This window comes from Rosa chinensis, chromosome 3 (assembly GCF_002994745.2).
Source record: "Rosa chinensis cultivar Old Blush chromosome 3, RchiOBHm-V2, whole genome shotgun sequence".
NCBI classification, from domain to species: Eukaryota; Viridiplantae; Streptophyta; class Magnoliopsida; order Rosales; family Rosaceae; genus Rosa; species Rosa chinensis.
Window position 1 is genome coordinate 30,610,650 of NC_037090.1, and position 26,846 is coordinate 30,637,495.

Below are 26,846 nucleotides of genomic sequence, written 5' to 3' on the forward strand. Positions count from 1 at the left end.
CGCCGGAAAAGCTGGGTCAGGTTTTCAGGTTCGGGTCGGGTCAGTCGAAGGTGAGGAGAGAGAACGGAGCGTTTCTGGTTTCCAGAAAAGGAAAATGGAAAAATGGAAATAGTAAGTTTTCGAAAACGGAAACTCATATTTATAGAACTTTCCCAAAACTTCAAACGCTCATAACTTTCACATACGAACTCCGATTTTCGCGTTCCACATGTCCACGAACTCGTATTGACGCGTTCTACAACTTTCGTGAAGGAAGTTTTTGGAGAATCTCAACATATCTAAAGTCAACCTTAGCGATCCCCCTAAAGTCATACTTTCCGAATAAAAATTCATCCGAAACACTTCCGCTTCATTCACAAGCCACGAGACGGTCCAATAACCACTAATTAAATTCTGGAAAGTCCTCGGAAAATAGTTACGAATTTTCGGAGCATCACAGAACACTGCTGCCTATACAATTAATCAACTTCCTATACTTTTATTGAATAAGAAAACCTCATTTGAAGTTCTTTATAACAAGCCTCCTGACTATTCTCAAATGTGTATTTTTGGATGTGTTGCTTTTGCTACGTTTGTTCATCCAGCTTCAAAATTTGCTCCAATGGGCCATAAAGCTTATAAACTCTACAATCTCGAAACAAAGAAAATTTTTATCAATAGGGATGTTCTTTTTCTTGAAGATACCTTTCATTTTCCTCCCCAAATTCATTCTTTTATTTCTTCTTTTGATCCCATGTCCTCTAACGTGCCTGCATCTCTCTCTCCACCATTTCTGTCACACTCGTACCTGACTTAATGACTGAACCGGCTCCTGAAGTGCCTATACCTGTGCCTGACCCGATGCTTGACCCCACTCGTGAACTCGCACCTGAACTCGTGCCTGACCCTGCGCTAGCACAAGCACTTGAACCCACGCTTCGCTGGTCCCAACATTCCCGTGAGCCTAATATTCGTCTCCGTGATTATGTCTGCTCGCAAGTTTACCACCACACCATTTATCATCTCCTCTATCAAGTCCTCCACCAGGTACGCGTTACCCACTTTGTAATTTCATCTCTTATCAATGGTACTCATGACCGTCCCATCTTTTTTATGTTGCTGCCATTAGCAGGGCTGAGGAGCCCTCTTCTTATGTAGATGCACACTCTAATCCTAAATGGCAACAAGCAATGGACAATGAACTTGCCACTCCTACTACCAAAAACACTTGGACACTCATCTCACTTCCTCCTGGAAAACGTCCTATTGCTTGCAGATGGGTCTATCGAATTAAGTATAATGCTGATGGTTCTATTGAGAGGTATAAAGCTCACCTTGTTGCCAAGAGCTTCACTCAAGCTGCTGGGATTGATTATCATGATACTTTTTCACTCACAACAAAGATGGTTATTGTTCGCTGACTTCTTGCCATTGTTGCTTGTCAAGGTTGGTCTCTTCACCAACTTGACGTTAATAATGCTTTTCTTAATGGTGATTTGCAAGAAGATTTGTACATGTCTCCTCCTCCAGGTCTTCGGCGATAGGGGGAGAATTATGTGTGTCACCTTAACAAGTCCTTATATGGTTTGAAGCAAGCCTCTCGTCAATGGTTTACCAAGTTTACAAAAGCAATTCTTGCTGCCGGGTTCACTCAATCAAAGGCTGACTACTCTCTTTTTGTTCAAAAGGTTGGTAATTCTATTATTAATTTATGTGGATGAAATCCTCATTACTGGGAACAACTGTGATTCTATCAAATCTCTCAAACAATTTCTTCATACCCGTTTTCGCATCAAAGATTTGGGTGACCTTAAATACTTCCTTGGACTTGAGATTTCTCATTCAAAAAAGGGCATTTATATATCTCAACGCAAGTATGCTTTAGAAATTATCAAGGACACCAAATTTTTGGGTGTAAAGCCAGTTGATTTTCCCATGGAAGAAGCCAAATTATGAAACAAAGGTGAGCTACTTAAGGATCCGGCTGCATATAGACGTTTGGTTGGACGACTTATATATCTTACAATCACAAGACTCGACACTGCCTATTTTATTTATGTTCTTGGTAGATTCATGCATGAGCAGCATCAACCTCATATGGCTGCTGCACTTCGAGTTGTCAGATACTTGAAATCCTCTCCTGGGCAAGGTTTGCTTTTAAGTTCCAATAGCAATTTGAATTTGAGAGCTTTTTGTGATTCAGATTGGGCAGGTTGTCCTAATACTCGTCGGTCTACTACTGGATATTGTGTTTTCTTAGGAGATTCTTTGATCTCATGGCGTACCAAAAGATAAAAGACGGTCTCATTGTAGAGCAATGGCTGTATATGTTTTGAACTCACTTGGCTACAATATTTGTTTGCTGATTTGCATATACCTATTTCTAGACCTGCTATTTTGCATTGTGATAATCAAGCAGCTCTACACATAGCCGCAAGCCCAGTTTTTCATGAGAGAACATGTCACATTGAAATGGATTATCATTTTATTTGAGACAAGATATTGAATGGTTCCATCAGCACCCGATATGTTGGTTCTTTACAACAGTTAGTAGATATATTCACAAAGGCATTGGGCAAAGACAAGTTCAAAGCCTTGTTATGCAAGTTTGGAGTGCTTGATATTCACTCTCCAACTTGAGGGGAAGTGTTAAGAATATTCTATAATTAATATGTAATTATGTATCATTAGGAGATTATTTGTGATATTCCCTTGTATCCCTAACCTGTAAGGATTTACTTGTTATACAAGAACCTAGTCTGTATATAATCTTCTAGTATCAATGAGAATATTCATTCCACCTCAAATATTTTTCTGACAAAAACCATGATACGCTAAAAGCAAGCGCACAATTTAACCCTGCAAAATATAGTTGTCAGTATAGAATAAGTGGGGATCGTTCAAGCCGGGGATTGAGGGTACATCTGTAATTGCATCAACAAATAAAGAATTAATAAAAAGTATAAAATATTATTTACAAAAATAAAACAAAGAATATATACAAGTTAACGCAAAGAGGGGGGATTTTAGGATTTTGTAATAAAAAAAATTAAAAACAAAACAAAAAAAAATGTAAAATACATATACAAGGGGTGGAACACAAGGAACAAAGATCAAAACCACAATCATATGAATGAAATCCAATTACAATTCCTATAGTTGATTTTCTATGTCATGGGAAAGAAGTTGACCATGTGAAACGTTAGAAAGCAAACGATTTCCCATAATTTACTTTCCTTGAATAATTAATCTAAGTGAAAGCACCTAAATTAGTCATATTGAACATGCAATCTTAGTCTAGAAAGCAAGCTAATCAAGAACACATTCAACACATGAAGAACAAAGAAAGGATGTCAACCAAAGTGCATAACCTAGTATGAAAAAATTCATCTATTTGCAATCCTCCTTAATTGATTTCGACTTTTGTCCAAAGCCTTAACTACTTATGAAATAGATTCACAAAACTATTAGGTGAATTGTTTACCTAAATCTAGCACCAATTACATGTATATATCCTAAGTTGACCACCAAGGAATATAAACATGCAAAAGTTTTCTGTAATCCAAAATCAACCAAGCAATCTCACATAAGCAACATAGAAATCAAAACTTTATTTCAAAACATATAAACGGACTTTAAACTTTTCCCTTAACGCCATGTTAACTAGAATTCATAACTCTACGAATCAAACAAAGGAAAACAAAAGAAAGTATGAAATACACCATGAAAGATGAATGACAAAGCCTTGAGACGTAGAACTTGAAAATCCTTGAAAGCAACCAATCTTCTAGGGACGACACAAGGGTGAATGGCGGCTAGGATCTTGATGTATTGCATGACTTCTTCTCCTCCTTGGTTGAGACGCAGAGCTTTTGAAGACTAGAGAATGGAGAGAATTTTTGGTGTTGAAAAGAATGAAAGAATTGGTGTGTGAAGTGGTATGTTGAAGTTGTGTGTCAAGTCGTCCAATGATGTTCCTATTTATAGGAAGATGGCCGGCAACTTAGTCTCCAAGCCTTCAAAATTCTTCTTTTTATTTTCTAGAATTTATCTGATTGATCCACACAACATTAGCCAATCAGACAATTCCACATCATCCTTCCTGTGTGAAAAATACAAGGACAGAATGTGTTTTCTGGAGAATGGGGATTGCAGTGCACTGATCAATCCTTACTGGGCAGCAGAAACCAAAATAACAAACTAAACACCAGATTTTGGTTACGCGGTGAAAACCTCAAAATATGAGATTAAAAACACTGCGGGCTCTTACTCTTGAGAACCCAAAATAATGATCATCTTATTCAAAAAGATATGTTCTTTTACACTTGAATAGCACTAGCTTGACTATAAGGTTTAGACAAAAGCTAACACAAAATTAGTCTTCCTTCTAGAACTCCTTCACTTGAATGATCACCAATTCTTGCTCTTCTTTCTTCACCGTCTCTCTACTGATCTCAAGAGTGTTTATGCATATGAAGACACAATCAATAACACTTATACATGGACCAAGTATTTGACTCTTTGTAAAGACTCGATTTCAAACTAACATGCAAGACTCTATCAAAAATTCTTGCCTCTATGGATCTACCCAACTGACCGTGTATCTTTCAAGCTCATATAATAGACCAGCGGCAACTACTCAATAATCCAAGGATTCTACCCTAATTCCCAATTAATTTGGAAAGAAACTTCCCATATATGAACTCTAACAAATCTTAAGGGAAATCAATTAGGATTAGACACGTCCTAAAAACCCTAGGACATCAATAGTACGATTTTAACAATCAGAAGACTCTTTAAAAATGTAAATACATAAAACCAAAAACCTACTTTCCAAAATCGGACTCCACATGAAACTGATTGCAGACTCAGGGATTGCAACACATGTTGCAATCCCATGCATATGCAAATGCATTTACCTATCCTGTTACTCTTCGAGATCAGTAAAGGGTGTTGTCATAGCTTTGTATGGGAATGCCAATACGACAGGTACAAAATCTGTACCTACAATCTCCCCCTTTGACATTCCTATACAAAACTATTCTATTACAAGAAACTCCCCCTCAACAAGTACTTGAGAAACATCACAATTCATCATCCATAATTTTCCTGAAACACTTATCAACACATTTGGTAAAATTCACAAGATAGAATAACGTTATCACAGTCACACAGCGTCACACATCTAATTTCTCCCCCTTTTTGAATATGAATGACAAAGATAACTTACATAGCGGAAGATATGTAGAAAGAGGATCACAAATAGATGGAGCACAACAGATAGTCCAAGTATTAATACTCCCCTTAAGGGTGATCATGTGAAGAGAGATGCAAGAATGAAATGCAAACACAAAATGAGTGGGTTGTATCCAAATGCTAAGAACAGATTTAATTCACATAGCATTTCCAACAAGAGCAATACCACTTAATCATAAACAAGAGTGCAACAAAATAAGTTCACACGAGTGAATTGATTCCGACAATCACAAGGTAACATAGAGGGTGATCGAGTATTCTATACCTCTTGTTGTGAAAAGTGAACATATCTCAAGATGGGGTGTGTAATATTTGTGGAAACCTGAAGAGCAAAACTCACATACGAGACAGTTTGAAGCACATAATCTTTATTCCCCTTATAACACCGTGTGGGCATGATTTTGAATTTTTTCTTTTTGCCTTTCACACAAAGTAATATTTTTGCTTAAGAAGAGACTACGACCCATGTAACGAGTATTATGCTAGCAGCTCCCAAGTCAGATGACTTTAGGGTACTAGATGTAACAAGGACATCCCAAAGAGCACATCTACTTGAGTCAATAGTCTCACAATCCTCCGGGGTGACCAAACAATTCCTGTTTCTTCCCAATCTTCATATCGTTCATCACGACCGAGGCCTGTTTACTTTGGGAATAGCTTGGCCATGCTCCATAATACATTCATTTTTTTTTAAAGGTGCAGCAAAAATAAAGAAATATTCCGTACAAGAGTATTGAGAACATGCCAACCAACAAATATGACTTACCACCACTCAGAGTATGCGTGCATGTGAGGATACAAGGTGATACAGAATATGTTGTTCAAGCTCACAATTACAAAGTGACGCAAGAGCAAATTCAAAACGTACTAGACACCTCATTGCACACAGATTTAAGGAAAAGAGTATGGCGCCACTATGCCAAAAAACTTATCAGACGACAGACAAAAACTGTTGTGTGATTTGGAGTGCCACTGTTGTAGAGCGAGCCGTTGTCTGTTGAAAATTCAGACAATGGCGGAACACAGTTGTCTGAGAAACACACAGGCAACAGGTATGTCTTATAACTGTTGTGTGATGGCTCGGCAGATGCCAGGCGCAGCTGCCCATCAATTAACGCGCTATTTTCAGACAACAGAATATGTTTAAATCCGCTGTTTGTTAAGCTTGTCAGACAACGGGGTTCTAGTGCTTTCTGTTGTATGATTTAGGTTAAGACAACAGAGTTCTAGTTTGGTCTGTTGTTTGATTTCTTGTCAGACAACATGAATTAGAATTATTCTGTTGTTTCATTACTCCTCACACAACAATTTGTAGAGTATTAGTGTGTTATGATTATTACCTGATCATTATGTGATCATAATTGGGCAAAATTAATACTCCATTATTACCTAAATAATGGTACTAGCAAATATTGGAAAGAAATTTGAATCCAATTCATTGATTGAAGTACTCCAATTCATACATTATAGTCAAATGTAATACAAATGATGTATTTCCTAGAATATTAGTGTGCTAGAAATGGATCAGTGATTATTGGACTATTTATGATTGCTTGCCCACTTCGGCCATGACTAATAAGCGCTCCTGTTGCTCCTCTTTTTCTTCTACTTCTGCCACCACATCAACTTGTTTCAAGAAGCTGCATACAATACTCCCACATCAAAAGCCACACTACCAATGAGCAACATGACAAATTAAATGATACATGCAAGAAGCTGTAGAGATAAAGACAATAAAAAGACTTACATTTATATCTGGTAATGCAAACCCCAGTTTGGAAGACATGTGATCTTTCAAAACAGAAAATGTGGGAGCAAAATGACAATCCAATTAACAGAACCAGAGAGAATAATTTCAGGTATTAAATAGAGAGCAAAAATAGATAACAAATCCAATTAACACATATATATCAGATGTCCGCCACCAAGTTTCAGTCCTCCCACCTCTTATTCAAGCATATTCTGGTTCACAAGACAACTCCTTGGATTGTACGGAAGTTCCTGCATGTTCTCACCTTATTCAACGTCTACATCTTGCTTCTGCTCCAAGGCCTGAATGCACACATAGGGGTTTAAGTTTGCACCACAAAAAAATTGCAGAGAGAAAGAGAGAGATGTACGGCCTCAGCCACGAAGGTAATCTCCATGTTCTCTGACAAGTGAGGTGGTTTTGCTTGACAAGTAAAGGGAGCTAGACAAGACATGTGCCATATAGATTATCTAAAGATTGAGTAGGAGTATGAAATCTTTATAAATCTTGATTCTACAAGAAGAGTAGAACAATGTTCTTTTCGTTAAAAGTAAAATAAAGATGACATGGTAACCAATTTCAATTAGGTCTTCGGAAAACAGAGTAATGTATCCACATTTGTTTCGAGTCTTCTCAAGACCCACATTTCTTTTTTGGCACAGCCCTTTAACTAAGTAGAACATTGTGTGAGCAGCAAGTGGAAATGGTTTACTATCCTTTAGTGTCATTATCTTATAATGCATATGAACTACCAAGCAATTTAAGGGCCAACAGAAACCTTCTTGTAGTTATGCTTTGTATGTAGGTTTAATAGCTTTTAAGTTTTAACCTTCCGATAAAAAATAATAATAATAAAAAAAAAAACTGACTAATGTAAAATGCCTAAACCTCGAGAAAATCAAACAAATTTAAAAGAGTAAAAATAAAAAGTACAAAACAAAAAACAAAAGAAAGCGCCATACCATGACTTTGGACCTCCAATGGAAGTGTCTGGATCATATACTATCAGTTCGCTGTCAAAAGGCAAGGGAACATGAAAAGTAAAATATCAGATCAAGAAATGCCCACATACTATCACTGCAAGATAACCCCGACTTCTCTGTAATGGAAATTTGCTTATAAGAATGATGTAGCACAAACATCTCAGGATTACAAAGACCCTCATGATTTATACACTTAGACCAACTCTATTAGAATAGACTTAACAAAAGAATTTGAATCCTCAAGCTACAACTATGTAATAAGCAAACATGAACGACGACATTCTGAAAATGTAGAACAACAATCTTGGCAATGTAATTCCCAAAGATGAATCTTTATTGAATTCTTATAGATCTAAAGGGTTGTCTCTATGGCAATCAACCACTCCAAAACAAAAGGCACCATTCATCATTGTATTGTCCACCTCTAATATTTACGTCTTTTCTACTATGATATAGTAAGGAAGACAGATTACCTAGTTCCAGAATACAATCATCAGCAAGTGAATCAAAAAATTTAAAAATGAAAAATCTAGACCCTTTTGCATAGACATAACAATTTAGCTTCAACAACTCAGGAATGCTCCCTCAAATTGGAAATTAAACAACTTGAAAAATAGTACCATAGTAAGAGATGACATGTTCGAAAGAGATTCATTGTCTTTCTTGATCTCACAATTTCTAGATCAAGTGATTGAAATAATTTACACAAAAGACATAAATAAAATAAGAGTATTCTGTTAAATAAAATATAGTACCAAACAAAACCACATGGCAAGGATCAAAATCAAGCTGGAGAGCCCCCTTTAGCTCACTATCTTAAACATTTAATGGCTTCAACTGTATCCAGAACCTTGGTGCCCAACCACATCCTTTTGTTATGACCGCCCACGATTAAAATATGTTCTAAGTAGATAATGATACTAAACTTTCATGAAGTATAAGAAAATAAATTGCCTTTATTTAGGTAACTTCCTATCTCCTATGAAATTTACAATATCATGATAGCTCGACATTTACTACCTATTTCAATTTGGTTAAATTTAACCAAAAAATACATTACTATGAAGTATAATATGAACATTATAATGCAGTCTCATTCGAAACCAATAAGGGAAAACAAAACATAAAATTGGAAAATTGTAAGTAGAAAACCTAAGCTCAGAACAAAAAGTTCTGGGGGAAAAAGAGAACACCTAGCAGAACCTATGTCATTTCTCTTGGCAACATCTTCAATTGCTTTTCTATTCCCTTTGTATATCTGAAGCAAAAGCCCAAAGAAAACCAACATTCAACACAACCATTAATCCAAATTCCATCATCCAGAAATCCAAACCATCATACAGGCACGCACAGAGTACCCAAATTTAAACACAACTGTACAAAATATTGTACATTCAAATATTCAAATATTTACAATCATTGGAAAGAGAAATTGCACACAATTATCAGTACAAATCGAAAAGAAGACAGATCAAAATGAATCCAATTTCAATCAGTCAAGATGGGTGTTCACAAAAGGAGCCAAATTTACCTCAGTACTCAAGCAGAGCAACCTTTGATTCTTAAAAAGAAACGCAATTTCACCAAAGCAAATGATGAAACAAGTAAAACTTACAAGATCCATTGATTATACTTGAATAAAAGGTAGCAAGAAGCAAACCAATTCATGCCAGCTTGGATCCACTGCTGTTCTTCCAGCCAAATCGGAATCGTCCCTCAACATAAGACTCCATAGCCCAAGAAGTCGTTTCTCTTCGCTGCTTGAAGAACAAGAATTGAAAACTGGAAAAACAGAAACAAAATCGAAGTCGATTAATTAGTGAGATTGCAAAGATTGTAGTACCTTCGGCTTCAGTAATAGAGATAGTGGAGAGTCTGATGAATCGATCTCTTAAAGCTCACTCACTGAATCGGAGTGAACGGAATCGAAGATGAGGCGGAGAGGTGGGTAGTGCGGTGGTTTATGAGGGGGTCGCGAATGAGTTTGAGAGAGTGATTTAGGGTTTCAATGATTGAAGAAGCCCCCCCCCCCCCCCTTTTTCCTCGTCCTTCAAATCTCCAAATTGAAAACCCTAATTGAGTATATCGAACCCTAATCGAGTGTATTTAGAAGATGGGTTTTGAGGAGAAGATGGGTTTCAAGAAGAAGATGGGTTTGATTCTTTAAGAGAAGAAGAGGGGTTCTGCTTTTTTTTTTTTGAAAGGGAAGAGGGGTTCTGCTTTGAGAAAAAGAAGATGGGTTTTGCTGTTTCTCTCGAAGACTAGCTGGCTAAGAGTTGGAAACAGCTAAGTAGGATGAGGGAAAATGGGCCTTAAGTTTAGTTTTTGATTTGTATAACCAATTTAGACAACACACAAAATAATTTCGGTTCTTTGATAATATACAATGAAACTTCAACTTAGAGATCCTACTAGCAAATCTCCCGCCTAGTGCAAAGGGACAAACTCATTTTTCCCGCCTAGGAATACCATCGCACATTCACACAACAAAAATAAGCCATTCCGTTGTAGGAGCTTATAATCATGTATCAGCATTTCACTCAAATATTGGCCTTTTTGGGGCTACTCACTCACATTTTGGGGTACATGTGATTTTCTTCCAAACTTGCACAACAGAAACAAAAAAAATGTGTTGTATGTTATTTTGCAACTTACTCTCATACAACATATACAACTATTCTGTTGTGCAATGTGAGTCAAAATTTCGACCCAAATTTGAGCAAGGTGAGGGGGAAATTTTTTTTTCATTCAGACAACAGACAAATCCTTATAACTGTTGTACAATAATCTTGGACCAAAACAAAATTGATTTACGACCCCCTTATACAACTAAATCTCATTAAACCTGTTGTGTGAAGCAGTTTCAGTGATCACACGACGGAAAACAAAATTTCGTTGTCTAAAAAGTGTAGTGTGATAAGGATTTTGGCATAGTGGGCCCTTGTCAATCTAAGTTTAAAATAATCTGCCAGACACTCGGGGATACAAATTTCCAGAAACTGAACCTAACAATGCAGAAACGTAAAGAAAATGCACCTATACTATCATGAAGACATACAACATGAATGCATGCAAAATAGATCAAGCGAAGTGAGAGTATCAATACTTAGAGCATCCACTAACGGTGCTGCTAAGTGATTCAAATTGAGTTATGTCTAACGGCCTACTAAACGAATTAGCCAATTTGTGTTCAGTAGGAACAAAAGCAAGCTCAAGCATATTATTAAGATTATCTGTATGAGCAGAAAAATGATTATTTGAACCTTTTTTAATCCAGATTTGCTTCTGCTTTGTTTTTCTTTCCAGATCTATGGGGATTGAAGCCAGCTTTGCAATCCTGGCGATTAGATTCAGACCCTCTTTCAACTCAGCTTGCAACTAGGCAGGTGAGTTAATTCTCAACGTTTTCCTCTGATTTTGAATAACCCTGCGAAGCATATTGCATGTAGGACGTATGTGTCCTAATTTTCCACAATAATGACAAGTAGGAATGAAGTTTTTAGGGTTGTGAATAAACCTGGGCTAACAAAGTTTGTTAGGACTTACTGATGAGCTTTTCTGAAGTGTTGGGTGAGCCACACGTGGTTCTGATTTTGCAAGCAACTTGGAACTAGACCCATTTTCATAAGAACTTTGTGGCTGACTTGATGAGCTTTCACATTCCACACCTTTTACAAACCTCAAAGGCTTGCAGGTCTCACCATTGTATCCTAATCCCTCTTTGTTGCAATGAGCTTTGCCTAATCCAATCATTTTTTAGACTTTTTCAAACCCTATAGTGAACTTGTTCAAGCTTTCATTGACCCTCAATAATTCATCCAGCAACTTCTCATTTTCAAGGATTAGTGAAACATTTAGATTAGATTGAGCTTTTATTTCAACCTGCAAAACTTTGATTTTGTTAGTGAGCTCATCATGTTCCTTGTCCCAATCTTGAGACCCGGCCTTACCCTGAAAAACTTTGATCTTATCAACAAGGTTAGCACGCTCTTCTTCCCAATCTTTCAAAGAAATTTCAAAATTTTGCTCAATTTTTTCTTTTTCCACTCTCAATGATTCAACTTCTTTTTCAAGTTTGTTATTTTTTTGAAGAACAATTTTTGAAGCATTATACAATTGCTTACACTTTTCATTTGTTTCTTCATCAAGAGTATTATCTTCTAAATCAGAACCATCAGATAATTCAGAATCAAAAGAGGAACTAAGAGCAACATTTACCTCTTCGCCATCGGATTGAGAGCCTTCATCACTGTCACTCCAAGAAGATTTTAGAGCCTTGTTTCCACGTAAATTATATTTCTTGTTGCCATAATCGGCAGCAAGATGTCCAATTCCACCACACTCAAAGTATTTAGGATTGTTAGGAAAAAATTTCGATGAGTTTCCAGAAGAGTTTTTGTTTTTAAAAAAAAATTTGAACTCTTTAGTCAACAAAGCTAAATCCACAGAATCATCAACAATGTAATCTTTCTTTTTAATAGAAGAGAGAGCAACATTTTTTTACCATTTTCTTGGGCTTGATCCTTATCTCAAAGGTTTTGAGATTACCTATCAGTTTGTCAAGATAATAGGTGTCCAGGTCTTGAGTCTCCTCTATAGTTGTTTGTTTGGATTGAAACTTTGATGAAAGAGACCTAAGAATTTTCTTGACAATCCGATGCTCTTCAAAAGGATCACCAAGACTGTGACACTAACTTGTCACGTTCATAAGACGAGCATGAAAGTCATCTATTGATTCATCCTCCCCCATTTGCATGATCTCAAACTCCAAAACAAGTCTCTGAAGCTTCTGACCTCTAACCTTTTTATTTTCTTCATAAGTGACCTAAAGAAGATCCCATGCTTGTTTAGCCGTGTCACAATGGCTGATTCTCACCCTATCTTTCTTGGATAAAGCTGTGTATAAGGAATTCCGTGCCATGAAATCACAACTTCTATTTTGAACCTCCTCTTCTGTCCATTCCTTCCTAGGCTTAAGAACTCTTGCAGATGCCCCTTCAACTTTCTTTAAGTCTTCAACCTTGGTTGGGTGTTCCCATCCAGTCTCAACGATATTCCACATATTTTCATCCTAAGAGTAGAGGAATGCCCTCATCATGATCTTCCATTGTGAGTAATCTTCACCATCAAACAAAGGGGGGCAATTTATCGAACTGGAGGCTCTGTTATATTCACGTTCCATCCTTGATCACGGATCAACTAAAAAGCTTTAGAACCTGCTCTGATGCCAAATGAAAAATACAAGGACAGAATGTGTTTTCTGAAGAATGGGGATTGCAGTGCACTGATCAATCCTTACTGGGTAGCAGAAACCAAAATAACAAACTAAACACCAGATTTTGGTTACGCGGTGAAAACCTCAAAATATAAGATTAAAAACACTGCGGGCTCTTACTCTTGAGAACCCAAAATAATGATCATCTTATTCAAAAAGATATGTTCTTTTACACTTGAATAGCACTAGCTTGGCTATAAGGTTTAGACAAAAGCTAACACAAAATTAGTCTTCCTTCTAGAACTCCTTCACTTGAATGATCACCAATTCTTGCTCTTCTTTCTTCACATTCGCTCTAATGATCTCAAGAGAGTGTTTATGCATATGAAGACACAATCAATAACTCTTATACATGGACCAAGTGTTTGACTCTTTGTGAAGACTCAATTTCAAACTAACATGCAAAACTCATGCAAGACTCCATCAAAAATTCTTGCGTCTATGGATCTACCCAACTTACCGTGTATCTTTCAGGCTCATATACTAGACCAGCGGCAACTACTCAATAATCCAAGGATTCTACCCTAATTCCCAATTAATTTGGAAAGAAACTTCCCATATATGAACTCCAACAAATCTTAAGGGAAATCAATTAGGATTAGACACGTCCTAAAAACCCTAGGACATCAATAGTACGATTTAAACAATCAGAAGACTCTTTAAAAACGTAAACACATAAAACCAAAAACCTACTTTCCAAAATCGGACTCCACATGAAACTGACTGCAGACTCGGGGATTGCAACATATGTTGCAATCCCATGCATATGCAGATAAATTTACCTGTCCTGTGACTCTTCGAGATCACTAAAGGGCGTTGTCATAGCTTTGTATGGGAATGCCAATACGGCAGGTACAAAATCTGTACCTACACTGTGTCATCCAACCAATAAGAAGCCTTCAATTTAGCACCTTGATTCTAGGGAGATTACTTTTGCATTAATTATATGATTATTTTCTGATTTATCTCCTCAATTTCGGCCAAGGAAGGAGTGTGGAGCTCAAGGAATGTATCTGGACTTGTTTTCAACCTTTTTGTTTGTTGTAATCTCTTGAATTTCTCCGTGAAAAGTTCAAATTTCAAAAACGTCACTTTCCAGAATCCCTTGAATACCTCACGGCAAAAACACTTATTTCACTTAGAATTCCTTCCTTTTGCATCCAAGAAACCCTAGTATACTTTGGTCTCTTTATTTGCCTCAATATCCCAAGTTTTCTAGAACATTCTTGAGCTCTCTTGAAGACACATGGTCTCCTAGTGCTCTAAGGTTTCCTAGCCCCATCAAGACTTCTCATGTCTTCAGGACTCTTACTCAAACAAGGACTCTTCATATGAAATGTTCCTGAACCTTCCAGAATCTTCTTTTGCTTTCCTAGTTCAACTAGGACTCTACATTTTCTTCATTTCTCCGAACATGTTTCCTAGTTAACCCAGGATTCCTACTTTGACTGGGTTTCCTAGTCGGACCAGGGTTTCCTGGACGGATCAGGATTTCCTGGCTAGACCAGAAAAACTTCATTTATTCGTTTCAACTCATTTCTGCAGCCCTTGTGCCTTGCCTTTGTCATTTTCAACGTTCCCTTGCTTCTCATTTGTCTTTAAGCTCATTTCTTCTCCATTTACTCTATGGTACCTGAAAATAGAAACTTTATTAAAACTGATTTATTTAAGGGAATAACTAAGTAAAATATGAGGAAATAACTATTAAAACATCGCATTAAAATACTCCTATCAAACCATGTAAAGAGTCGACTCATTCTTCATATGTACTGAGGCCAGTGTTATGTCCACCTCAAGGAACTTTCCATCACAAACGAGTGTGAATTGGTCAGGTTGAATCTTCTCCTTAGCCTGAATCATTGTTTTTACTCTTTGGATGGTATCTTCTGCTTTTCCCTCAATCTCAGTGGTGTCCTGACTAGATGGTAGTTTGACAAATAATTTCATTCCCACAATATTCTTGAAAACAAGATCAACAGCGCACTCAAGAAATCGACAATCAAATAATACCCTTTGAAAGTCCATGAGCGGCTGACCAGCCAAGAAGAACGTACATTTTATTGATATCTCGCATGAAGCTGTAAAAGATTTTTAGCTCTTTTGCCCTATCAGTGTCCCTTTTTTATTTTGGTTTGGTTTGGTTTCTTTTCTATTTTATTTTGAATTGTTTTGGTTATCGATCTGGTTCCTTTTTTTTTTTTTGTCAAAATGATAACTTCATTTGATTACTATTAGTTGTTAGTTCAATTAGAAAGCAATTGATAATTGTTATACGTCTTGAAAGCAGTTATACTACCCGCAGCAAACTTGGGATCTCTAACTAGTAAATTTACAGCCAGCACGGCTTGAATATACAACGTGAGAGAAAAGGAAATAAAATAGTCCTTTGTTGCATAAGAAGATACTAATTTGCACCCAATCCAACATCAACCCGAAATGGAAAGCAATTTCCAATCCCGGATAGGTACGAATTCCGGCTAGACAACACCTAGCAGCTACACCACTGTCACTTACCAGTATAAAACACCCTCCACGTTGTTTTTAGGAAACAAGAAAAATCAAATTTCTTAATTGCTTTCTTGTGCTCTATCTTCCTTCCCAAACCTCGGACGAAGACATGTTGATGTTGGCCTTATTGTTGGGTTGGAGAAAAGCTTCAAAGTGCAAGAAACTACTCAAACAAGTTCGGTCCCGGCTCGAGTGCTTGAAAAACGAGAGGTCTGCTATTTCTACGCAGTTACGGAAAGAGCTTGAGAAACTAGACGACGAGGCACTGAACCTCAGGATCGAACAAGAACAACACATCAGAGACGAATCTTCGGTTTACAATTTGCTCGACCATTTCTGCAACCTCATCCTTAAGCACTCCTTTTATAATTATATTCGAACGCACAAGCAGTGTCGTCAAAGAAACCTAGCTGAAGCAGTTTCAAGTCTTGTCTTTGCTTCTTCAAGATTAAGATGCGGGGTGATTCCAGAGCTTGAGGAGATCAGGGACCTTTTTGGAGAGCGTTACGGGGAGAGTTTTGTAGAAACTACTGTGAAACTGGTGCCTGGGAATCGTGTAAACCCTACCTTCAAAAAGTCTATTCTTGCTCTCTTCCCAGACTCAGTGGTGCCCAATGATAGAGTAAAACAAGAACTGGTAAAACCCTCTTTTACTAGTTCTTCTACTGATGAGGCACCAGAAAGATCATCAACAGCAGAGGAAAAGGACGACGAGGATCGCAACAATAAACTACAACTTATTACCTTCCAATCTTCTAAACACGTCCACCCCAAATTGCCTGACTGGGATGATATATTTACCAAGTTCAGAGCCCTCAAGAAGCCTAAGTACGTCAACCCTAAGTTGCCAGAATATGATGATATTACAGCCAAGGATAAGGCTGTCAAGAGCCCTATTATTAATAATGAGAACACTACTGCTGATAATTACCGCTCGCAATTAGAGTACGATGATGAGCATGATAATATTGATGACGGAGCAATGTTCAGTTATTCATGGTTGTCGATAGAGAGCATTTTGGCAATGATAAACCAGCCCCAATGTGCCAGTGTCATTAACACAATCACCCCATATTGAATCCCTAGCGTATTCGTTAGATTGTGTTATTTATTATATGTATCATCATGTTAATTATTAAATTAAATGAAGATTTTTTTTTCCTTTGTTGGAACATGAAGATTTAATTTATACAAAAAATCCCCATTCACTACTATTTAAGCTTTCACAGTGTCTATATATTTAGCTCCTGATTAACTCCACCTCCCAATCTTGGTCCTCGATCCACAGATTGTACTAGCATTCTCTGCTCTGAGATATAGTCGTCCTAAAGTAGAAAATGAAAGTTTTAATTCTGATTTGACACAAGATCTTTGTATTGGGTGACTTAATTTCTTCAGTCTCACCTTTAGCTAGATCTCTCTCCCAACGTCTAATATAATGTTGCTGCAGAAGAATATGGAGACACAAATTAGAAAAGCTACGAAATTATATAAATGTGACCGGTCGTTCATTGCAAATAGAATGCAGGGTTTTTTGAGTAAAATTCCGATAAAAAGGATGGATAGATTGAAGACCTTATGTGTCTGCTAAACCAATTAGTAGTGGACCATGCTAACCCGTTGTGGTATAAAGCAGACAATATACTTTCACATCAATCGAGCCCCAAGAATAGTTATGGGTTACTCATATGTTGGCCAAGAATTAGGCCTTGAACGAAATAAGTTCAGACGGGTGATTCATCTGACGTAAGGCTTTTTAGAGGATTGAATACAACCCTAGCTACAGTTCCATATTTAGTAATTCCTGAACCAAACGGGGGAACGAACGAATGAGAGATCATACTGCATAAGTTATATATTATAACTACTATATGACCGTCTTTTAACATTTATTATTGCTTAAATATAGATCCAATATTCCAACAAAATCTATACATTCTTAACATTCTTACTAATAAAGCTTGCTAATTTATTGAGCATTATAAGTAAAATTATTAAAGAGAGAAGCCATTCTCATTATTAAGGTAAGTGTGATTGTACTGTCCGTCCGGTGATCCTACTCGTTGTTTCGGCATGCCCTAGAGGCCTTGTCTCTCCTTGGCAGAACCTGACATGGCTACCACTGCAAGCTGGAAAAACACTGGAGAAGTTGCCTTCAAGATATGGTCTTAATCTTGAGCAGAGTTCTAGATCTGTTTTGCTTGACAGAAAGATAGTCTTGAAAATGAAAGGCATACACTCATCGACCTTCCATTGAATATTCATTTCTCAAATGTCTCAGTTTAACAGTTCCAGACGTTCCACCAGTACTACCATTTGAATCTTCTAACATTTTCACATTGTGGCTTTCCTGAAAATATAATTATGTCGCACAGAGTTACTAGAGGAAACTAAAATACAGCTATAGTTATGTTATGGCCAACTAAACATAATAGCCTAATTATTTTGGATTCAGTATAAATTGTTCCTCTTCTTTTATTTATATCCAACGGAGATAAGAAGAGTTCATATGATTTCAAAATGAAGTACCCGGAGAGAGAACGAGTATTTCTTCATCCGTTCTCTTTTGATTCTGGCCTCTTGCTTTCTTAGCCATATTGCTTCAATGTCCTCCTTTGAAATTAGACTGTCATCCCACCTTAGCTGTCTGCTGCTGCATAAAAGCTGTCCACAAATCCATATAAACAACAATATTCAGTAAATTCATATATGGCATCATAGAACATTAAGCCTCATTGAACTATGAGCATATATAGAATCTAATCATAGGTACAGTTAAGCATGGACTTCACAAAGGAATGACTGGAAATTCTCCAGGCTGCATGTTCTTCATTTTCGTAATCTCTACCTACTTTTGCAAGAAGCTCAACAAGAGCTTTCTGAAGGCCTAAAACAATGTATTATGGAATCTAACCATTGTATTTGAAATAAATAATACATATGAAAAATTAAATAAAGTTCAGAAATAGCTTGGAGATCAGCACTACATGTATAAGTGCACATCTGTATGTAATTCTGTTATCTGCCGACTACTAGAAAAGATTGTTCTCATTCTTCATAACCTTTTCTTTCTCATTATATATATATATATATATATATATGAATATAAATTTTTCATATATAAGATATATCGCATCACTTACTGTTATTTCTCTCTCATCCAACTCCCCTTTTGGCCTGCCAAGATGCTTCTTTTCGCTACCGTTGCATCTCACATCTACGGTAGAAATGCTCCTTTTCGTAACCTCTGTCTGTGCTTTTCTGTTAGATGGCAACCGCTTCAAAGATATGAGTGCTTGACGTCTCACAGCTCGACCACGAACTATGGCTTGAAGCCTGACCAGTCCTCGCAAGGCTCGCAATGCTTTCCTTGCCTGTTTCACTTGAAAATTAGATCATGCTAGTGACATGACATGATGGTATCCTCATTGCATGATATCAATTTGACTGCATTGTAGATTCACACACACACACACAATACAATAGTGGTTGTTCCTAACTTTTTTAAAAACCATTTCTCTTAAAGGTTGTGTTTCAAAACACTTCGTGTTAAAACAAATTCCAGGTGTCATTAGAACTCCAATCTAATGCAAGAACAAATTGAGATTGACAGGAACATATATTGGGACTTACACCTCAAATTAATTACAATGTTCTCACCTGCTCGTCAACTTCTCCCAACTGTAATGAGAAGCTTTAAACCAATCACATAACCAAGATCTTCCTTATGCATTCAAATCCTAAATCATACTAGTAGTTATACACAAGTTTTTGTCGGTCAAGATGGAGGGACAAGTGTAATAAGGTACTGGTATATGTATATAACTGCCGAGTTGCCTGACTAGTACGGACATAATAGCATAGTTTTTAAGAAACTCACAAGATGCGAGCGATAAGCACTTTGAATTTTAATGGCAGCCAAGTTCCTGTCAAACTTTGTGAAATGGTGGAAAGATTGTGAAGCTCCCGTTAGGCGCACAACCTCAGCTGCAGCTTGGGCAGCAGCTACAGCTGCCTTGGCTGCAACCGCTGTTGCTATTGCAACAGTCAAAGCATGTTTTTTCTGCTCTTCTGTAGCTTCACGAAATGCTCTTTCTGATGCTGTAAGCACAGCGTGAGAAGGGTAGTGCTGAAGTTCAAGTCTTCCAAAAATCCATCTCCACTTGTTTGATATCTGCAAAAGTACAGAAAGTAACAGATATATTACACAAAATAGGGACACAAATAAGCAGTTAATACAAGTAAGGAAGAGTGTGATTCAACCTTTTTCGTGTTTGTCTTTAATTCTGGAGTAAAGAGCCTCTTCACCCAACCAAACCAGCCCTTTGTCCTTGCCATTATGTCCTCGTTAACTTGTTATGTTAAACATAAAATTCAAGCTACAGAAATACAACAGAGAAAAGTAAAAAAATAGTATGAGCACCTCGTGACACTTGAAATGTACGTTCTAACTAGACTCCTGAATTCTTAAGTTCTTTAAGCTAAAACACTAGAAACCTGTTAAAGCTATCACAACTTCATGATTCTCCAAATGGACTTTTCTTTGTCTTGATATATCAGTAGGTTCTCAATGGTTCTTGTTTACAGAATGAAAGAGAGACTGAAAGCAAGAAATGTAAAGAGAAAGTCTACTCATTCTAATGAGATTGCTGAAGAGTAAGTCTATACTTATATAGTCAATTCCACAAGCACCCTTGATGATTCAAGTGTCAATGGAAGTCTAACATACAGATTAACTGATAAATAATGCTGCACTGCCTAGATTGTATGGTATATCATGATGACTTTGGTCCAATAAGAACCATCTGGCCAACACTATTTAGTAGATATATAACTAAATTGCAACTTTATGATGTATAACTAAAATGAATGGCCCCCTCTTCTCTTTATTTCTGTGCTGCACTACTCGATGTGAGTCATGTGACTATATGACCAAGTTTTGACTTGTCAAATTAGAACTTTCGCCTCCAAAGTGTGACCCAGTAAAGTGAGACCAAACTGCCTTTTGAGCTGTTCAATATCCATAATGAATCAAGTCTATCAATTAATGGCCAGAATCTTGTCCAGCTTTTGCTTTCTTTCTTTCTTTCTTTTTTTGGGCCAAATTATTCAACTTTTGCTTAACTTAGATTTACTCATTTAGGCTGCAATGAGTTGTCCTAATTAGAATAGAAAATGACCCCTTGCTAATAGGACCTACCTAGCTAGATTCAGAAGAGCCTCTTCACCCAACTAAACCAACCCTTAATAGACTAAGGGCCTTCCTTTACCCAGCAATGATCCTATCTCTAAATCCCCATCAAAGAACCCATTATTAATATTTCATTTTATGTTTTATTTTCCGGTTTGTATTCTTGATTAAAGAAAGTAATCTGTTCTTCTTCTTAAAAAGAGAAAAAACCAGCTTTTAGATTAATTTATTTGAAAACAGGGGTCAACTAATCATCAGCTTGATGGAAGAAAGAGTTCACCAGTAAGCATGACAATATTGAAATGAAAAGCATACTATCACTATCATGACTAAATGCATTCTCAACACTTGATGCAGTCTTCAATCTTGAATATTTATGTAAACTATAGGATTATAAAAATAACATTAAACTTGCATTTCAGAGTGGCGGAGCTTTGCTTCATGTTCCAGGGACCATAAGATAAATTAAAATCAGTTTTGCTTTTAGTGTGCTATGCTTTCAGTTTTAAAGGTCTATTAACAAGAAAAGAATAACAAAGAGAATTATTATTATTATTATTATTTAATTTTCATTGGGTCACTTTAAAAATTTTGTACATTCAATTCTTTGGTGGTTAGATCATTCTTTGCTTTAGTACTAAGATATCCAGAAGCTGAGAATGCAGCTTGGTTTGACTGCAAAAGACTGGAAACAGCTAACCACTGGGAACAATAAATATAGGTAAAGCACCCTAACATCATTATACTGTTCAGATCAACAGCATTGAGCATTGAAATATTGAAGCATGAAGAAAAGAATACATTGAAATATTGTACAGAGAGATGCGTGTTGTAGTTTCCGTGTATATACACATTTATTTTTTCTTTAATTTTATGTTAGTTTCAAATAGTTTCCTTTCTGCTGGTAGCACAGAAAATCAGAAGGAAACAGTTTATTAGGGACTCAAGACAAGTTCACTATGTACACTACCATCTTCCATTCTAATCCAAGATTTAATAGAGAAAGGCTGCTGGGTGATTTCTATGATTCTAGCTCCTCTAGCCCAGTTTCCATAGCCACCATAACCAGTATGCCGAGCAAAGCATAGCCACAGTTTCTTATAAGGGCAGCACCAGTCCAATCCATGGTTGTGTCCTACAAATATTGCCTGCCACAAGGCCAACGAAAACAAATTACAATGAGCTAATATGTGTCCCACCAAACAAAGCCATAGCTTTATATGAAGATCAATAAACCTATTACAGCTCAAGGAAACCCAATTGATTCGCAATTTTCACCTGTAATGTCAACTGTATTGATCGACTTATCATCTTACAGTTTAATAATTCGCACAACCTATCTGAGTGGTAAACCAACATAAGTTATCAGTGGACAGCTCTTACCTTAATGAGAAAACAAATGAGGTACATGCACCACCAAATGTGGTTCTGCAAGCTTACCCAAAGTCTCCAGCCTTCTACTAGATTTAGTTTTGGTTCACACTAGGTCTAGGATGATAACCCAAATCTGAAACCTTGATTATTATTTTGGGTAAATCTTTTTACTATAGAATTACCATGAACACCAACAAACTAGGCTCTGGAAAGGAAAACTGAACTAACTCTGACACCCTCAGGAAAATGTGGCTAACGGCGCTAGCCAATGCTTTTCACAACCAGGATACACTTGATCAATCTAATACTTGGCTCTCCTTAAATCAAGTTCTATTTATGTAAAGTAGCTGATTTAGTGCATGCTTTGTGTCTAACAATGCACAATTAATGGAGCATGAGATAACCTGTCCTAGCTGTACAGTATAGAACAAATGATAAGCTCTTTACTTGATCTTGCAGCAGGATGAAAAAGAAGCCCCATTTTAGATCTCTCTAAAAGCAAGAATTCACTGATAAGACATCTTGTAGCATCAAATTCTGTAATTTCTAAATGTGGGTGTATCGGTTTCTATATCTGAGCTTCAACAGTGTATACCAGTTCCATCTGTTTATCGTTAACCATACATCCATACTTATGGTACATGACAAAAAAAAGAAAAAAAGGTCGAACTCACCTTGACAGAAACCCTTTCAGCCAAAAGTTTCATGATGCCATTTTCAGCGTCTTGAGTTGCTACTCTCTCCTTATTAATTGAACCGACACAAGGCTTGTGTATACCAAATCTTGGAGCCGCTTTCTTGTAAGCACGACTTGGTATATGCCAAAAGATTAGCTCAGGCACCCTGTCAAATAAGACTTTATTTGGTTGACAAGGAACAAGAGAGTAAGAAGATTAAAAAGACATGATTTAGTAATTTGAATCAGTTGTCTTCTTTTGAGGAAAAAAAAACAATAAACCCATCAAGTCATGTAAATCTCTTCCCTTCACTAGAAGTGAGTTTTTGCATGTCTTGAGCTCAAAGCAGACACATAAGTGCAAAGAAACAAATCCGATTTTTTTATGTTCATATGATATCAAGTAAATAAGATGGCAGATTCCACCTGTTAATAAGGTGGATTAAGAAAAATAACAAGGTTCTGCTTGCACAATTTTCTACCTTGAATCAGGGTTGATCTCTAGAGCTTTCCGACGGAACCATTCTGCTTGGCCACTTGATAAAACTTCTGGGTAGGAACCACCACCAGAATCTAGGAAATATAAAAATGCCACAGGTGACCCGGGATTGTTTGACGAAGAAACTTGCAGGACATAGTTAGATACACTAGGCCAAAGTTCTTTAGGACCATATCGAGAATATGAAAGAGAGCTAAGTGCAATCTCATTTTTCATTAACTCCAGACGATGTGTGCCTTTGAAGCTACAGTCTTCTTCTCCTACATGACAGATGGAATTGTCAGAGCAGGTAACTAGTATCAAAATGCTTACTGATTATTCTCCTATAAACTAAATGTATATAAATCAAATAAAAGAAGATAACCATATCATATAACAGCACCAACCAATATTTTTCATTCAACAAATTCAATGTATCACAACCGAAATGAATTTAATTATAATCCAAGGCAATGGAATTGAGAAGTATTGAATCAATTGATCAGAGTCACTAGTCTCTAAGTAAGAGTTCATCAGACACAGTGACGGTGTCCTGCTTAAATTCATCATACAGATTTGAATGTAGACTCCTCTTTGAACAACATTGCTTTAGAAGATGTAAGCAAACAACTTCTGGAAATATAAAGTTGGAGCTAAAATATGAATACAAATGTTTATGGCCAAAAATCATTTGGACTTTTGTTTTGTCACTAAAAATCATCAGAAAGAAAGCTGACTGTATCTTGAATAACAGTACTTATTCAGTAGAAAAAAATCAATAATTATATGTTTCCATTTTCCATTAAGTTCCCCAAGAAATTTCTCCATCATCAATGCTAAGAGTAGAGCAATCGGTCATTGGTCATAATTACTCAGCAAAAAACAATTCATCTTATACAACTTACAAACTAAATGTTAAACTTAATCACCTGAGCATGAGGAATTGGCTACAGGGCAACGAATTTCAGGAATTCCGGGACCTGAAAACCACTCCATCGGCCACTCAAATGCCGCATCATCATGGTTTCCAAAAACACTGGCCCAAGGAATTCCTCTGGCTCTTGTTGGAGAAATTGCTTGATCCCAATACAAGCTTGCATTTTTAATTGCTATATTGTTGGCTGTGATGACATCTCCAAGATAGATAACAAAATCTGCCATGTTATTGTCATTAGTTAGAATTGATAGCGATACAACCAGCAAATGCTTGGACTAATGAAATGCTCATATTAGCCATATGTAGTACAAAAACTGTATACGCAATCTTTTCTTTTTATTCTTTCCTTCATATAGCATGTACACTCTTAAAGGAGTAAAATACAAGTAAAATCTATAGATGAGATACTGTCAGAAGATTCATAGCAAATCCAGGGATGTCAGTGAAGCCATGCATCCAGCCCCACTCAAGTTTGTGTTACGGCCTTAAAGTGCCTCAAAGCAAGCTTCTTCTTCCACTAAGAATGAAAATTCCTGGATCCGCCAGTGATTGTATACCGATTGATTTCATGAATTCTATTTGAAGTATGGTCAAGTGATATCTGTGAGACCTATGCTTAAATTTCTATTGTCAGCATCCAATGGACCAACACCACTGAGATTAAACGAATTTGGCTCACATCATTCACCAGTCACATACTCACATCTATATACCTATGGACTGTCCAGAGGTACCATCTTGTACACAGTGCAACAGAACCACAGGAGCAAGATATGAACGATTATTAACAAAATGGAATGTGACCTTGTGACATGTACTCATTTCAATATGAAAATACCAATTTCATGTCGCACCGTAAGAACCCAGAAATTTTTTAATAAATGCAGAATTATACATTGTACTGATTGAAAAGTGATTGTGTAAGAAGTATTTAATTCAGTGTTTTGAGTTGCTTATCAAGAATTATCAATGCTAGCTTAGCATGCTATGGCTGAAATTGTTACGGAAGCAATTGTGTGTCATAGGTGATCAGTGGTTCAGTACAATCGCAACCTACATGTGGATAGTGATTCGTTAAATCCCTGATCTAGAAAACCTAAAACTCCTTTTCAGTCCCAAATTTTTAAGTATTGAATAGGTCAAATCAGTTTAATATATCATCAAATGTCTAAACCCGCAACTTTTAATAGGTCTCTTTCTGAGTCGTTGTGCTAACTAAGCGAAAGCAAGGATAGAACATAAACAAAGACATGAAAATTCAAGTTCAACTAACTGCCCAAAAAGAAAAACATGAGACGACACAGCAACCTGGGATTTCATGATCAAGCACAGTGGACATGACTCTGAGGGAGTTGACATCTTGGAGTGGACCCCAGTCGGTGGAGGCGGCCTCTCCGAAATGCAGGTCGGCAAAGAGAGCGATCTTGAATGACTGGCCAGCACCGGGCAGTAGCAGATGGTGATCACCGTCCGGTATGGTTGGCAAAGCCACGACAAGTGAGTAGATATACAAATATGTAAAGGTGGTGAAGCAGCACAACACCCTCACCCTTCTTCCCATCATCATCATCATCATCATCAGAAGAAGAAGAAGAAGAAGAAGAGAGTGGGGTTGGGGTTAACGAATAAGACCGAGGCCGTTTTAATTTTGGTGGGAAAAGATGCGGATATATGGCTGCATTATCCCGAGGATATATCAGATTACCGATGTGGACAAGGAAATTATGGAGGTCGTTTTGTGCCCCGTGACCCTGTCTTTAAGGGTATTTCCACACTCTGCCCAATTCTATTGAAATAAAGTTATTACACAGAAATGGAGTTTGCCAAGAGAGCGTACTTTCGACGTATGGGTTTTGAGTAGGGCTGGCGAATAATGACCAAACATAAAGTGATGCAGAACTTGGGGGTATTTTGGGCATGCCAATCTGTTGCTTTTGATCCTTATTGGTCTATTTTAGGCCCTCTTCAATAATCGATAGCTATATTGGTTTCGGGACTAAATTTAGCTTTTAAAATGTAATTGTTTAATAAATAGTCTCAGCAATGAAGGACCAAATTTTAGCTATTTTTAATATCTTATTATTATTTGATTAATTTTTCAAATTTATGATCTTATTATTTTTAATAATATTCTTATCCTAGAGTAGATTATTTTTTTAGGCGTAAGTATTTTTTCTAATGTGTACAATTTTGATAAGCTAAAACATTTACGTGGTAGTGTAAATAAATGTCATATAGGATTTTCAAGTGCTACATGTCCACTTGTAAGATAATGTTCATATTCCCAATTAGATTTGATGAACACATGGCAGCTCATATCTTAATAGAATCTTATCATATTTTCGAATAGAATTCTTGAATGCCACATGTCATGTTGTAATCAGCTCCCTGGATTCCCGAATAGATAACATATCCACGTTACAGTTCTATCTTCAGCTT

At 36.9% G+C, this 26,846-nt stretch overlaps 3 protein-coding genes across 3 annotated transcripts; 1 reads left to right on the forward strand and 2 right to left on the reverse strand.

Annotated features, from left to right (window-relative positions):
* Positions 1-15,860: 15,860 nt before the first annotated feature.
* LOC112194426 lies at positions 15,861-16,829 on the forward strand. Its single transcript, XM_024334665.1, has one exon. It carries the CDS (start codon positions 15,861-15,863, stop codon positions 16,827-16,829), a length of 969 nt encoding a protein of 322 aa, XP_024190433.1.
* A 761-nt stretch (positions 16,830-17,590) lies between these two features.
* LOC112194973 lies at positions 17,591-20,673 on the reverse strand. Its single transcript, XM_024335245.2, has 6 exons — positions 20,249-20,673; positions 20,015-20,130; positions 19,632-19,925; positions 18,895-19,125; positions 18,281-18,415; positions 17,591-18,101 (listed from the first exon to the last, which is right to left on the reverse strand). The coding sequence occupies exons 2-6, from the start codon at positions 20,087-20,089 to the stop codon at positions 17,991-17,993; spliced, it is 846 nt and encodes a 281-aa protein (XP_024191013.1). The 5' UTR covers positions 20,090-20,130; positions 20,249-20,673; the 3' UTR covers positions 17,591-17,990.
* Positions 20,674-21,679: 1,006 nt separating this feature from the next.
* LOC112195393 (probable inactive purple acid phosphatase 16) lies at positions 21,680-26,219 on the reverse strand. Its single transcript, XM_024335818.2, has 5 exons — positions 25,716-26,219; positions 24,400-24,624; positions 23,475-23,751; positions 22,991-23,159; positions 21,680-22,090 (listed from the first exon to the last, which is right to left on the reverse strand). Exons 1-5 carry the CDS (start codon positions 25,984-25,986, stop codon positions 21,878-21,880), a joined length of 1,155 nt encoding a protein of 384 aa, XP_024191586.1. The 5' UTR covers positions 25,987-26,219; the 3' UTR covers positions 21,680-21,877.
* Between the last annotated feature and the right edge of the window lie 627 nt (positions 26,220-26,846).